The 14,944-nt window shown below is 53.1% G+C and overlaps 1 protein-coding gene across 1 annotated transcript; it reads right to left on the bottom strand.

The window, feature by feature from the left end:
- Positions 1-4,225: 4,225 nt before the first annotated feature.
- SPINT1 (serine peptidase inhibitor, Kunitz type 1) lies at positions 4,226-14,640 on the bottom strand. The gene is made up of 11 exons (XM_082832780.1): positions 14,594-14,640; positions 13,841-14,380; positions 7,873-8,000; positions 7,505-7,643; positions 7,225-7,395; positions 7,021-7,047; positions 6,557-6,682; positions 6,392-6,442; positions 5,201-5,371; positions 4,929-4,976; positions 4,226-4,494 (listed from the first exon to the last, which is right to left on the bottom strand). Exons 2-11 carry the CDS (start codon positions 14,298-14,300, stop codon positions 4,283-4,285), a joined length of 1,533 nt encoding a protein of 510 aa, XP_082688906.1. The 5' UTR covers positions 14,301-14,380; positions 14,594-14,640; the 3' UTR covers positions 4,226-4,282.
- Between the last annotated feature and the right edge of the window lie 304 nt (positions 14,641-14,944).

Genomic DNA, 14,944 nt, shown 5'->3' with positions numbered 1-14,944 from the left:
CTGGCTGCCAGCATGCAACCTTGCCAACTAGCCTTTAGTGCACATCTACTGTGTACTTCACACAGGTTACTCTCCCTGATTTACTTGGTGTGGCATCTTCTTCCTTCCCCTCTCCCTGTGTTGTGACCTCTATACTCCTTAAAGCCGAGTTTGGATTACCCCTTCCCCTGTCCCTCTGTTCAAATCCCCAAGTGCCCACCAATGTGACCTCTACCCACCAGCCTCCCAGCTTTTCCTCTCAAGGCCTGAGACAAACTGAGCAGCTTGCTGGACCCCAGTCAAAACAAGACCCATGATCTCCCCTGCCCAGCTTTTGCTCACCATGATTTTGCTATGCCTGGAACACCCACACCCACCTGCTCATCTCATTTTATACCTCCTTCATGAAGCTCTTTCTTAATCTCGACGGCTTGATCAGCCTCTGTTTTATTCAACAGTCATTTGTGGGATACCTTGTATGCACAAGCAGATCCTAGCACAGTTGATACTGAGATAAATAAGACCCAGTCCCCATCCCTGCCCCTGAGGAGCCTTGTCCCTATGAGGGTAGACCTATGCTAACATGGGTCATATGTATGCAGCAGAGCTGTGAGAGAATGGAGAGGGCAGCTGTGAAACAGCGAAGGCTTTCTGAGCTGGATCACGAGGTAAGTAGGAGCCTTCCAGAGGGTAAAGAGGCATTTGAGGTGGAGGCAACTGCCTGTGCAAAGAAAGGAGGCATGACAGTTCTATTTATTTAGGTTGTGCTGGGTCTTTTTTTTTTTTTAATATTTATTTATTTGGCTGCATCGGGTCTTAGTTGCAGCACGCTGGGTCTTCGTTGCCGCGCATGGGCTTCTTTCTAGTTGTGGTGCGCAGGCTCTAGAGCACTCGGGCTCAGTAGTTGCAGCACGTGGGCTCTGGAGTTGTGGCATGCGAGGCCCTCTAGTTGTGACATGGGGGCTCCAGAGTACGCAGGCTCAGTAGTGTGGCAGGCGGGCTCTCTAGGTGTGGCATGCGGGCTCTAGAGCATGCAGGCTTAGTTGCCCCACGCATGTGGGATCTTATTTCCCCGACCAGGGATCGAACCCGGGCCTTCTGCGTTGGCAGCGCGGAGTCTCACCCACTGGACCACCAAGGAAGTCCTGGGAGGCATCAAAGTTCTGAGAAAGGGAGTCATTTGGCTGGGGATGGAGCAGAGAACAGCTGGGGACATCTCGGTAGTTTGGGGACCATATTGTTTTGTTACAGTATTTGCATTCCTTCCGCCTGCACTCCAGAGGGTAAGCTGCAGAAGAACAGGCACTGCATCTCAGCTTTTATTGCTCCACACCTGACACCTGCCTGGGACTGTGTACTCTGGACCCAACCCTTGCAGCAAAGACAGCGCCCGGCAGTGGTGAGCGCGCCTCCTAGCGGCTCCTCCACGCTCCCACCTCCTGTCACCCAGCTGACTCAGCCCTGCCCTCCTCCCTCCCAGCAGCTCTTTCTAGGGAAGGCGCTTTGTCTGCCATCATCTCACTACATCTCCACCTCTCCCTAAGAGGAGGATGCTCCCTTTGGTCCAACAAACACTTATTAAGCTTTTATTATGTGTTGATTACTCTTCTAGGCATTGGGATACAGAATTGACCTCAGCCCGGAAGTGCTCATAGAGAACCAAGGGATAATGAAGGTTGTTCCCAGTGCTGGGGAGACCAGAAGAGGAACAGAGCCCATTTCGAGCTTTGAAGGATGGATGAGTGGCTGGCAAGGTAGGAGGCAAAAATACTGTGTCTGGGAATTCCCTGGAAGTCCAGTGGTTAGGACTCTGTGCTCTCAGTGCCAAGGGCCTAGGTCCAATCCCTAGCTGGGGAATTAAAATCCCACAAGCTGCGTGTCTCGGCCAAAAAAAAAAATACAGTGCCTGATGAAATAGGAATAGCCACAGCACCGTAACGGGACCCACCCCCTGCCATCTACTCAGTTTATTGACCTACTACCATTTACTAAGGTCGTAGAGGGGGTGTGGGGTGCTGGAGACCCAGAGGTGACTTAAGATACCACCTGTGTCTCCAGGAGCCCACAACCCAGTGGGAAGACAGATAAGTAAATGGAAAGGAAAAGGGGGTGCTCTGTGCTGAAGGTCCTGTTAGCAGACACAGGGATGTAGAGTAGGGAGTGCCCCCCAGCCGTGTGTATGCAGGAGGATTTCAGGAATGAGAACTCGAGTTTAGGTTGAAAGATGAGAAAGGGGGAGGTGGTCCAGGCTGAGTACAACAGGTACTAGAACACAAAGGTGTGAGAAAGTTACCCATCCAAAGGAGGCCCATCCTGGCTGCTAATAAGGTTCTGCTTCTTGATCTGAGTGCTTGGCTCCTGGGTGTGTTCAGTTACAGAAATTCATTGAGCCGTGCACTTAGGACTCACATATGGACATTCACCTAGGTTGCCCTTCAATCCTTTAAAAGTAGCTCCCAACCTCTCACACTGCCGTTTGATTTTTCTGTATAGAATTTATCACAATTTAAAAGTGTCTCTTTTGTAAGGCTAGACTCTGGAGCCATAATGTAAGGGTTTAAATCAGTCCTCCGGCACCAGCTCTAGGACCTTAGGAACTGAACTTTGCTGAGTCAGTTTCCTCACCTGTAAAATGAGGATAATAGTACCTTCATCCAAGGGTTGTGTGCTGAGGCAATCACTTGAGATACGTAAAGCACTTACATAGTACTTCCTATGTGCTTATCTTACAAAACCAAATTTCTAATGACTGGCGGTGCCTGGTACATAGGAGCTCAATAATTTGTTGAAGAAATGAAGAAATGGGGGCTTCCCGGCCGGTCCAGCAGTTAAGACTCTGTGCCTTGACTGTAGGGGGTGCAGGTTAGATCCCCGGTTGGGGAACTAAGATTCCCACATGTCCTGTGACGCGGCCCAAAAAAAAAAAAATTTTTTTTTAAAAAAGAAAATGAAGAAATGCATTAAAGGGATGATTTTTTTTGGGGGGGGCACCAAGAGGCAGGTAGCTCAAACAAATGCAGGCGTGTGTGTTGGAGAGAAGCACCTCAGCTAAAGGCTCCTTCCTCCTCTGCTCCTCAGAGACTGGGGAGCAACTATACTCCGGTAAAGAAGCAGAGGCTTCTGTGGGTGGCCACATGGGACCCCTGCACCCACACCAAAGGGAGCAGAGATAAGAACCAGGGTTCAGGGGACTTCCCCGGCGGTCCAGTGTTTAGGGCTCCGTGCTTCCACTGCAGGGGGCCTGGGTTCCATACCTGGTCAGGGAACTAAGATTCCCAAATGCCGCGGAAAAAAAAGAACCAGGGTTCAAGCCTATGCACCCCCCCACCCCCCTCCCCCATCCTCAACTACACACTGCAGGCTCAAACCCGGAAGAAACGGTGCTCTGTGGCCTCCCTAGGCCCCCTATTCCCACGGCCCTTTCTCCCCTCCCCACCCCCTGGCGGTCAGACTTGGCACATCTCCTCACCCTCAGGGGCTGGGGCTAGGACAGTTTCGGGAAGGGCGGGAAAACCTGCTAAACAGGGTGACCAAAGCCTGAACCGGTAGGACGGGGCAGTCCCATCTCCCCCTGCAGCTCTGTCCCTCTCCTGGCCCACACAGCAGAGGCAGGAGACTCACAGGACAAATCACTTTATTACACTGTGGGTGGACTGGGGCCGGTGGGAAGTAGGGGAGCAGCAGGGCCCTGGGGGGTGCCGAGGATCTGGCTGTGTGTGCCAGGCCAGGCCAGGTTGGGGCTCACTCCGCGGGGAAGGGGAAGAGGCGGCAGCCGCCAGAGAGCCACTTTCCACTCCTCCCACCCACCCGGCACGGCATTAAATAAACAGAAAGCAGCTCTGTACAACACAGAATATACAGGGACGTCCTCCCCTGCACCCCAGCCCTGGACTTTGCAGGGTGGGAGGGGCAGCTCTGGAGGACGGGAGTTGGGGCCTCCAGCCTCTGATGCGACCCCAGGCCTCTTCTCAAGGTCGTGGGATGGGGGCAGGCAGCTCTGAACAGGAAGCAAAATTCCAACTTCCTCTGAAGTCCTAGGCAGACGGGTCCAACCATGCGTGGGACTCCTGGCTCAAAGGTTTTCTGCTCCTTGCAGACCCTTGAGCTTTCTCAGGAACAAGTAGCCTGAGCTTAGCTGAGACACCTCCAAGAGGGTCTGGAGCCCCGGGCCTGGAGGCAGATAGGCCTGGGAAACAGGCTGGAGGAGTCTGGTCCCAAAGTCTTCCTCAGCCCAGGCCTCTACCTTGGCAAGGAGGAAGCAGGGCCAGGTGAGAACTGGCTAGAGCCCTCTAGAGCCCCAGGCTCAGAGGGGTCGGGTTGTTTGGTAGTAGACCAGATGCTCCATGTCCTCGGTGGTGGATACCTTGGAGCTGGTGGGGGTAGAGGGTGGGGGGGGGTGGTGGCGGTGTCTGTGGAAGCCCTTCCTCTGGTTCCTGAAGCAGCAGTAACCCAGGATGGCTACCACCACCACGATGCAGGTTCCCAGGAGCACCGCAATGGCCACCTCCACGGAGTCTGGAGGAAGAAGGAGCCGAATGAGGTGCTCCCAGGGCCTGCTCAGTTCTGACGCCCACCCCAACTCTGTAAGGAAGGGTCAAGGCAAATGGATGCCGGGCGTGGACAGCCCTCGGGCATGTGAGCAGCTTAATCAGCTCTGTTGGGAGCTCGGTGAGAGGGATTCTGATGGGCTTCGGGTCTCGGCTCCAGGTTGCTCTACTTGCAGGTAGTGTGGGGGAAGGCCTGGGGTGCTGACGGCACACACACCTGGCATTCATTTTTATGCTTCTCTCCCTCGCCCCTGGCAGATACCACAATTGATTGTGGCACTCTGTCCCTTCAGCCAACCTCAGGATCCTTCTCAGCACTGGCTTAGGCAGTCACAACGAATTGTGTGAGTTGATCCTTGAGTTGATACCTACTCAGTGGTGACAGGGCAGATGGGGGCTTACCTGTGTTGGGAATGGGGCTTTCCCGCCGCAGACCAAACACATCCTTCTCTACAAAATGATCAGGGCAGGGGTCGCGGAGAGACAAGTCAATACGAAGGGTTCAAAGACACAGCTGCTCTTCAGCAGTGCCCCAGACCCAGTGCCATCCTTTCCCACCCTTACTCCGGGTGCTCTGAGGACGAGGTGTGACCAGCCCAGGCCTTGGGACAGAGCCAAATGCTCTAGCTAAGCCTTTCCCCTCCCCATCTTCCGCCCCCCACTGCCCTGCTCACTGGAGATGCCACGACAGGACTCAAGGCACTGCTCCTCCTCCTCAAAGTTGTTCTTGTTGCCATAGCAACCACCATAGGTAAAGCGGGCACAGCGTTCAGTGAATGGGTTGTAGTACCAGCGGGGGATGCTCTCCAAGCAGAGGCCTGTGTCTGGCAGGTCCACGCAGTGGCCTGGGGGGTAAGAAGCAGGCAAAGGGGTGAGTGTCCACGTGGCCTCCCTGCCACCACCAGGCTCCACATCGTTGCTGCCCACCACCTCCTGACCCTCCTCCTCATGTTGAGGATGGCTGTGACTCAATGAGGGCCTGGGGCCCCAGAAATATCTGGCTTATCTAAAGTGTTGCAAGGAAGACAGAGGAGAGTAAGCTTGGGCCCAGAATCACCCTAGACTTGACTCATATATTTTTCAATTTTCTTTCAGCATTCCCAATTCTATCAAGGTCTTAGTTTTCTCTCTAGCACTGGACAGTCTACCTTTTAACAAAGAAGGCTAAGGGTCTGAGCCTTGGCAGACAACAATGTCCAGCTAAAATTTATTACCACGTTTTATTATACTTATTTATTCTTTTAAAATAAATTTATTTATTTTTATTTTTGGCTGCGTTGGGTCTTCGTTGTTGTGCACGGGCTTTCTCTAGTTGCGGTGAGCGGGGGCTACTCTTCGTTGCGGTGTGTGGGCTTCTCATTGCGGTGGCTTCTCTTGTTGTGGAGCACGGGCTCTAGGCGCATGGGCTCTAGAGCGCAGGCTCAGTAGTTGTGGCGCATGGGCTTAGTTGCTCCACGGCATGTGGGATCTTCCCAGACCAGGGATCGAACCCGTGTCCTCTGCATTGGCAGGCAGATTCTTAACCACTGTGCCACCAGGGAAGTCCCTATTATACTTATTTTAATAGTCAGTCTCAGATCGTGGCATATAATAGTGGCTTTTCATTTACGGTAGTGATATGAAATTTCCTTTTTAATACATTAAGTTAAATCAATAACATCTCAGTGATATGTAGGCATGGCTAAATTTCTGAACGCGTTAAGAGGATGTCTGATGCTTGGGAAACATAGAAGGCAAGTCCAGGACACCCCCCACCCAGCTTTCTGCCCACAGCCTGGTACACACAGCAGGCCTTTGGCCCATTGATGGGATGAGTGAGGATAGCAGTGCCAGCCCTGACCCAGGGGACCTGGGCAGGAGCTCACCTTTGTCCCTGGGGAAATGGATCTTCTGGAGTTTATCGAAGCCTCTGGTATCTGCAAAGATGAAAGATCAGAGGCGCAGACCTGACAAGGGTCTCTCAGAGGTGTGGGGTGAGTGGTCTGGACCTCCCCTGCTGCGCCCACCGCCCTCCATCCCCCGGGCCTCACATTTTTCACAGGTGGCCTCATCGGAGGCGTCGGGGCAGTCGGGAGTGTCATCACACTCCAGGAAGCTGTCGATGCAGCAGCCATCACTGCAGCGGAACTTGCTGGAGTGACAGGTGCCAGAGCACACTGGGTGGGGGCGGGACAGGGTGGACGGTGAGGTCAGGCTCAAGCAGCGGCCAACAGATACCAAGAGTCCATCATCTACTTGGCCCTCTCTACCCCAAGGTGGCATCATGACACAACCCCGGTTCCCTTTCCACCCCTGTCCCTTATACCCTCCTAACACAAAACGGGCAGAAGCTGATAGGAGGATCCTGGGCTACAAGGGCTGGGGCACTCGTGGGCCTTCATTCTGATGGTAGGAATGGGTTGTTGGGCCAGGGCAGTGTGGTCAGGGGCCTGGACTTGACAGAGGCTGGGGAGCTGGCAGGGGTGAGGGGAATAGGGACAGAAGCAAAGCCCACCTGGATGATGCCTTTCCACTGAGGGGCCTGGGAGAGAAAAACAGAGAAGTGAGAGGAGGCAGGGCCAGGCCCCAGCAGGGATGAGCTGATAGGGGGGGCCCGGGGACGGGGGATTCCCACGCCTACCTCCCTGACCCGTGACGAGAGAACACCTACCCTGGGGGAATGTCACCTGAGCCCCAACACTGCTTCACAAAGGCCCACCTTGCACATTGCGGCAGGCGAGCTTGCACTCTTCTTCCCGAAGGTAGTTGTTCTTGTTGCCCAGACAACCTCCATAAACAAAACTCTTGCAGATCTGTTCTGTGGTGTCATAGTACCAGCGGGGGAAGGAACCACGGCAGCGGCCCACCTTGCTGGATGCAAGGCAGTATTCTGGGGGAAGGAAAGCTGGTGAGGGAGCTCCGAGGGCCAATCAGCAGAGCCGGAGCAGGGTGCAGGGTGCGGGTGAGTCCTGGGTCTGCCTCCCCACCCCCTTCCTCACCTTCTGTCTGCTTGGGGGACAGCACGGTGACTGTGATGTTGGACGTGCTCTCTCGCTGGTCTGAACCAGCCACCGTCAGCTGGAACAGGTAGCTGCCTTCCTTGAGTCCCCACAGCTCCACCTGGTCTGGATCATTCCTCTAAACAGGAGTGGCCATCAGGCTGGGACCGCTTGATGCCCCTGGTTGGCCCCAGGTCCTCCCAGTCAGGCCCCCTGCCCCACTGCGGGGAGCCGAGGGACTTGGTATTAAATGGATCCTCAGCTTCTATCCACCCCACCCCGTCTGGAGCCGCAGTTTGGCCTACAGCCCCAGAAAGGGGGCCCTGGAGAGCTGAAGTGGGGGTCAGGGAGCCAGCCCAGCATCGCACCTCTACCCTGACGTCTGTGTCACCCTGCAGTAGGCGCCAGTCTGTGTTCTCCACACCCTTCAGCACCAGGGGTTCCTGTGGCTGTACCTTCAAGTCTGTACCTTCCCAGGCCTTGGGGATCCGGGACCCTGGGAGGAAGGTGAGATAAGGTCAACTCTCACTGAAAGGACAGGATCTCTCCTAGAGTGGGGGGCTGGTGCCTTATGGGTCGCAACTAGACCAGCCTAGGACTCGGCAGCCTGCCTGAGACACAGATGCGATTTCACAACTAAACCATTTTCTTGCCCTCTGTTTAGATATATCATACTTAAGACATTTTTATGTTGTAAAACCAACTTTCTGAAGCAAATAACTAAACTGCATTGCCATCTGATCCCATTTAGGAAAAAAATAAAAAAATATATAGAGATATATATCAATATATATATATCTATATATATTAATATACATAAAACAATATATATATACACTATATATATATATCAATATATGCACGTATATTTGGAAGGGGGACTTTTCTTGTTTTCTACAATAAGCAGGTACTTGTGCTAATTGCTTTAAAAAGTTAAGAGTAACGATACTTTTGAAAAGCCAAATAAGTCAATGTGTAATTAACACCATCACCCCTCGCTCTGCAGCCCGTATCACTGCTAAGAAGCCCATCCGGACAGAGACCTTGAGCAGAGCCCTGGGCAGCACCACGTCAAGCCTTGGTGTCCCATGATGATTGGCACAGGAGCAGGATGCCTCTGCCACCTCAGACAGACTCTGCCTCCAGTTACAAGGGGGCACAAGGCAACCATACCCTCTCCCAACCAGGGTCTTCAGAGCGGGTGTGGCCCTGCTGACACCTTGAGTTTGGACTTCTGGCCTCCAGAACTGTGAGACAGTACATTTCTAGTGTCTTCAGTCACCCAGGGTGTAGTAACATGGCACAGCAGCCTTAGGAAATGGACACACTGCCCTTGAGGGTACTACGGTCCAGTCAGGCAGGTAAGACCCAACAACAGGAAGCAAAATGGGAGAAAGACCCAACAAGATGAAGGGCTGTGTGATACATGTACAAGAAAAGGAAGTGGATGTTTAGAGAAGGGAAAGACCACATCAAGCTAGAGGAAAAAGGCAAGGCTTTGTGAAGAAGGGAGAAAGGATTTTTTGATCCTTTTGTTTTTATTTGTTTGGTTGTGGGGAAGAATGTTGGTGTTGTTGATGACAGTAGAAAACATGATGAGCCAAAGCAAGGAGTCGGGAATTTATAAGACTGGTTAGGTGGACATTGAGGAGACCGGCTGGGCTGGATAGATCCTGCCACAACTGCATTCTCGTCCCTCTTTCCAGATGAGCAAATTGACACCAGAGAGGTTAAATGACTTGCCCAGGGTCGCTCAGTTTCAAAACGGCAGAGCTGGGGTTTGAACCCTGGTCTGATTCATGCTCTCTCCAAAACATCAAAACACCATGCTGCAGGCCATATGTGCTTAGAAGTGTGATTCTTTAAATAATCTTTATAGTCTTTGGGTTTTGTTTTTAGCTTAGGTAATATATATACATGATGAAATATGCAAAAAATACAAAAGGGTAGTGAGAATTAAGTCCCTGATTCTTAAACCCCCAGGTTCCTCTCTCCAGAGGCATTCTCAGTTACTAGTTTGGGTGTGTGTGTATGTGTGAGTATCAAGAGAGAGTGTATAGAGTATTCACAAGCATGCTAGTTCTTCATCTTGCTTTTCCCTTAATATATACTGGAAATCAGTCATAGCAATATATAAAGAACTTCTTCTTCCTTTTTTTTGTTGTTGCATAGTACTTATTGTATGAATGCACCAAAATTTACAATACATTTAACCAGTCCATCAGTCTAGTCTCTCTTGATGTAGGTCCTTCTTTCCTCCCTCCCTCCCTCCCTACTAAGAACTAACCCTTGCTACCTCAGGGTTTATTATAGGATGTGTTGACAGACACTGAGCTTGTTTCCAATTCTTTGCTCTTATAAACAATGGTACAGTGACTGATTGCCTGGTAAGTTGTTTTACACAAGTTTAAGCATAGCCGCAAGATGAGTTCCTGCAAGTGGAGTCGTGTTGAGGGTGATATGCATTTACATTTTGGGTGGGTATTGCCCAACTGCCCTCCACAGAGGCTCTGCAGAGGGTTACATCAAGTTTAAGAGTTCAAAGAAGAGACGGTAAAGAGATAAGAACAGCTGGTAGGAGGCTGAGTCACAGAGATTCCTCTTTGATGAGGCAGAGCAAGCAGAGCCAACAGGGAACTCTCAGAGGGTGGTCCCAGAGGTGAGAAAACCAGGACACACAGTGACAGCAAAGGGATGGGAGGGGAGGACTTCCACAGAGGAACACATCCGATGGTGCAGAGGGCTACGGGAATGAGGAAAGGGAACCTCGGTTGAGGGGAAGTAAGAGACCGGGAGAGCAGGAAAGTACCTGTTTGGAACCAAGCCCCAGCCCAGTGGCTTAAGGGCCCAACAGGGGCCATCCCCAGGCCCTGAGGTGAGAGGCCAAGCCAAGGGGGCAGTGAGCTGGGAGGAGCCCATTCCTCCCTCCTTGCATTTTTCAGAAAGTAATCAGCAGTCGCAAAGGGGAAAGGAGACAGACTACTTGGCAGTCTACTAGCAGAAAGACAGGCTAGCCCCACTGGCCCCCAGGGTGGAAGTGGCAAGCTGAGTGGCACGGCAGATCTTGGGCCAAATTAGCAATGTCCACCCACACACAGCTGGCCCTCTCCAAGCCCCAGTCCCAGGAGCAAGGGGCAGATGCCCTGCCCTACCACTACTCCCTTTTTCCCACCCCCAAGAGAGCAAAGGGCCAGAGTAGCAATAAAGCCAGCCCCTCCCCCAGCTGCCAGGCCTCAGGACTCTCAAGGGAAACACAGACTCCACCTTCTAAGCCACTCCTCCAACGGAAAGAGGGGAAGGGGAGAGGAGGAAAGAGCAGGGTGCTCAGGAGGCCCCAGCAATCCGGACTGGCCTGGCCTGGCCTGGCCATAGGCAGGGAAAGGGGGAACAGATCAACCCACCCTGGGGAGGATTCTCCCCAGTAAATCAAAGGTTTTAGAAGCCCTGAGCACTTGCCCACTTTGCCTGCCTCGGTCTACCCTAGCCTAGCCTCCAGGATGCCACAGTGGCTTGACCCTCTTTGTACCCTCTTTGTACTTCCAACCTCTCTAATAGGACTCAGCTGAGAATGGACTCCTTGACATGCACATGGCATTCCCCACTCCCCAAAACGCTGCGTTGCCCTGAAATGGCCTGGGGCCCACACTAAGTCCAAGGTCTACCCAGCTCCCCACAGGTCCCAGGAAATCCCCACTCCATCCTGTCTTGTGCCAACCAGGCCAGTCAGGGGGTGGGGAGGTTTCCAGATGAGGAAGGCCCCATCCAGCTCAGCTTCCTGACCAGATCCCAGAGTTTCAGGCGCTAGCCCTACAGTGAGGGGTCCTGGCAGAACAGGGAGGGCAGGCAGCTCAGGTCAATTAGAGTCATCACCACCTACACTCTGCTGCTTCCTTGTGGAACAGGCTCAGGCCCTGGCCCAGTGGGACTCAGTGGCCCAGAGACAGTGTCCCCCTCCCGGAATCTCCACCCTACCTCTCCTCAGAGATCCAGAGCTATTGGAAGAATAGGGAGAAGAGGAAAGGCTGGAGAGGAAAGTCCCTTTTCTACTTTCCAGGACTGAGATCACCCAGCTCCACTCCAATCCTGGCGCCTGGGCTCCCCAGTCTCTGGTTCTGTTGTCCACTGAGCTGTCCTGGATCAGAGACAGGTTTACCAGAAAGGTGGTCTTGTGTGAGGAACAGCACAGGACTTTTGGAGGTCCTGCCTGGGGTTGAGTCCCAGGTCTCCCATTTGTGGGCAGTGTTATCCTGAGCAAATTATTATTATTATTTTAAATCATTGTTTGTATTTACGTCATATTGATTGTAACTTTTCCTCTTTCATTTTAATTGTACTTATTTGGGCCCCCTCTCTTTTTTTTCTTGACGAGTCTGGCTAAAGATTTATCAATTTTGTTTATCTTTTCAACAAACCAGCTCTTAGTTTCATTGATCTTTTCGATTGTTTTTTGGTCTCTATTTTATTTATTTCTGCTCTGATCTTTATTATTTCCTTCCTTCTGCTAATTTTTGCCTCTGCTCTTCTTTTTCTAATTCCTTTAGGTGGAAAGTTAGACTTTCCATTTGAGACTTCTCTTGCTTCATTAGGTAGGCCTGTATTGCTATAAACTTCCTTCTTAGAACTACTTTTGCTGTGTCCCACAGATTTGGGAAAGTTGTATTTCTATTTTCATTCATCTCAAGGTATTTTTTTGATATCCTCTTTGATTTCTTCATTGACCCATTACTTTCTTTTTTTCGCATGTTTATTGGAGTATAATTGCTTTACAATGGTGTGTTAGTTTCTGCTTTATAACAAAGTGAATCAGTTATACATATGTTCCCATACCTCTTCCCTCTTGCATCTCCCTCCCTCCCACCCTCCCTATCCCATCCCTCCAGGCGGTCACAAAGCTCTGAGCTGATCTCCCTGTGCTATGCGGCTGCTTCCCACTAGCTATCTACCTTACATTTGGTAGTGTATATATGTCCATGCCTCTGTCCCACTTTGTCACAGCTTACCCTTCCCCCTCCCCGTATCCTCAAGTCCGTTCTCTAGTAGGTCTGTGTCTTTATTCCTGTCTTACCCCTAGGTTCTTCACGACATTTTTTTTCTCTTAAATTCCATATATATGTGTTAGCATACGGTATTTGTCTTTCTCTTTCTGACATACTTCACTCTGTATGACAGACTCTAGGTCTATCCACCTCATTACAAATAGCTCAATTTCGTTTCTTTTTATGGCTGAGTAATATTCCATTGTATATATGTGTCACATCTTCTTCATCCATTTAACATGGGAGTCAGTTTCCTAATCTAAAAGTGGGATGACTACTAACACCCTTTTCAGATGTGGTTGCCATGATGCCTAAGTGAGAGGCTGAGTGGCATAGCAATCAGCAAACTGTAGAGAGCTAACAGAGGTTATCAGAGTGACCCATCCCTGCCCCGGAGCCCCACCTGGCCAGAACAGCAGGTGGAGAGAATGGGGACTGAAGGTCTCTGGAGGGGCCCTGATCCTAGCTAACTGCTCAGTCCCAGGAGGAAAGAGAAGGAGCCTTGGGCCCGACTTTGCCCTTATTCTGGAAGTAAACAAGGTGAGCAGACAGTTTGGTTACCAGATCCTGAGCAGGGAGAGCACTGCCTGTCTTACACACACACAACCTGCCTGGACAGCTGACATCCCTTCCCTACCAGATATACATACCAGTGGGCTGACTCACCCAGCAACCCTCCTCACCCCCACCCCAGAGGCTCTAGGCTACTGCGCCCTCAATACCGCCCCCTCCCCAGTTGGGTCACCCCCAGACTGGGCTTGTTCTTTAGACTCTGGGGGCCTGACAGTTTCCCCCAGACCACCAAAAAATCAGCTCGTGGGGGGAGGAGTACAGAGAGATGCTATAACCAATCCCAAGCCCAGCAGTGGAGAAGGAACCTATCCTTCACCAGGTTCATTTGACAGGGCACCAAGGTGCCTAGGACAGTGCTCCGCCAAGGCGCCAGGCGTATCTTCTATCTATCTAGTCACCAGGTGGCCTCCAGACAGCTAACTCCCTGACTTGGCCTATTGGGGCCAGAAGTGAGAATCCGGAGAAGCTGCGTCCTCTCTCCTGTACACACATCCCAGAGCACCAACCCCCTCAACATCCTCAATTCAGGAGCCAGTCTGTGCTCTAGGGTGTCAGCCCTCCCCACTCCTGTAGGCTGTCCCTTATTTACTGTTTGTACCGCCTACTTCTAAGGAGGAGTTGGGGTCGAATAGGACTCTCCTCCTAACTGCGTTCAGATGCCTCGCGCAGGACTCCATAACCAGTCCCTTCTCTGAGTTTCCCCGAATCCTGGCACCCTCGTCCTTACCTACGAAGCCCTGGGTCCGCAGCTCGAGGTAGGAGCGGTAAACCTCCCGCGTGAGGTAGTTGATGAAGCCCTTCCTGGGTGCGAACTTGCACACGAAGTTCTGCTCGTAGAGGCAGTTGATGAGGAAGCAGGAGGCGATGGCGTCCTCCCCGCCGTCGGGCTGCAACTCCACCAGCGCCAGATTGCAGTCGTTGGAGCTGCAGCAGGCGTGCACGCAGTCCCGGCCGCGGCGCACGGTGAGGGAGCGCAGGAAGGTGGCGCCGTTTCTCACCGAGGCGTCGGTGTCGAGTACGAAGGCAGGCACCCCGGGAGTAAAGCGGTCCAGGCAGTTGTCGGCCGTGAGCAGACTGGGGGGCACGGGCGGCGGCCCGGCCTCGGTGCCCAGGAGGCCGAGCGAGCAAAGGAGCCACACGGCGACCGCTGGGATGCGGGCCTGGGAGAGGCGGGCCCCGGCCATCATCCCCCCAGGGACCGTCGCCCTCCTCCCCACGGCGGTCACCTTCACAGTGCGGGCCCCTGACCTCCGAGGGTGATAGCGACCTGAGAGAGGGGAGGGGACGGAGGAGGAGACACCGGATCAGCCGGGAGACTTCAACGTAGGCGGGCGGGCCGGGAGGAAGTTAAGGGGAGGACCGGGAAGCACCGAGCACCCCGGGAGTGGAGAGGGGCACGCGGGCCCGGTCCTCCCACGCACACTCCGGTGACCCGACAGCCCGACGGACGGCCAGACGGACGTCTAAGGAACTCACGTACACGGACACACGCACGAGCAGAGAACAAAGGGTCAAACATGCTCAGAACCCGCTTCACCTCCTCGCTCGCTCACCTCGGCCCTGGTTACCTGCTCAGGTGAGTGGGGTGGGGCCGGGCCAGCCGATGTTCCGGTCCCGGCTTCCTGCGCGGCTCGGGCCGCAGCTTCCGCCCCGATGTCCGGTGCGCTGGCGATCGGCCACCTCCTCCCCCCTAGTTTCTGGTGAAACTGAGTCAGCGCAGCAGGGGCGGGGCGGACATTAACCCCAGCGCCGCCGGCTCCGCCCACGCCCGGTGCGCCTGTCCAGCCCCAGCTTCCGGACCGCCTATCCGCATCCCCGGGATCCCCGACCC

Source organism: Leucopleurus acutus, assembly GCF_964270905.1.
Source record: "Leucopleurus acutus genome assembly, chromosome: 1".
Classification (NCBI taxonomy): domain Eukaryota; kingdom Metazoa; phylum Chordata; class Mammalia; order Artiodactyla; family Delphinidae; genus Leucopleurus; species Leucopleurus acutus.
The sequence above is the reverse complement of the archived record's forward strand: the minus strand, read 5'-3'. Positions and strand labels throughout refer to the sequence as shown.

Coding starts and splice junctions, on each gene's coding strand:
- SPINT1 (XM_082832780.1), bottom strand. CDS start 14,300: ATGATGGCCGGGGCCCGCCTCTCCCAGGCCCGCATCCCAGCGGTCGCC. Junction 6,443..6,556: donor TGAGGCCACCTGTGAAAAAT/GTGAGGCCCGGG, acceptor TCATCTTTGCAG/ATACCAGAGGCTTCGATAAA. Junction 4,495..4,928: donor AAGCCCCATTCCCAACACAG/GTAAGCCCCCAT, acceptor TTCTTCCTCCAG/ACTCCGTGGAGGTGGCCATT.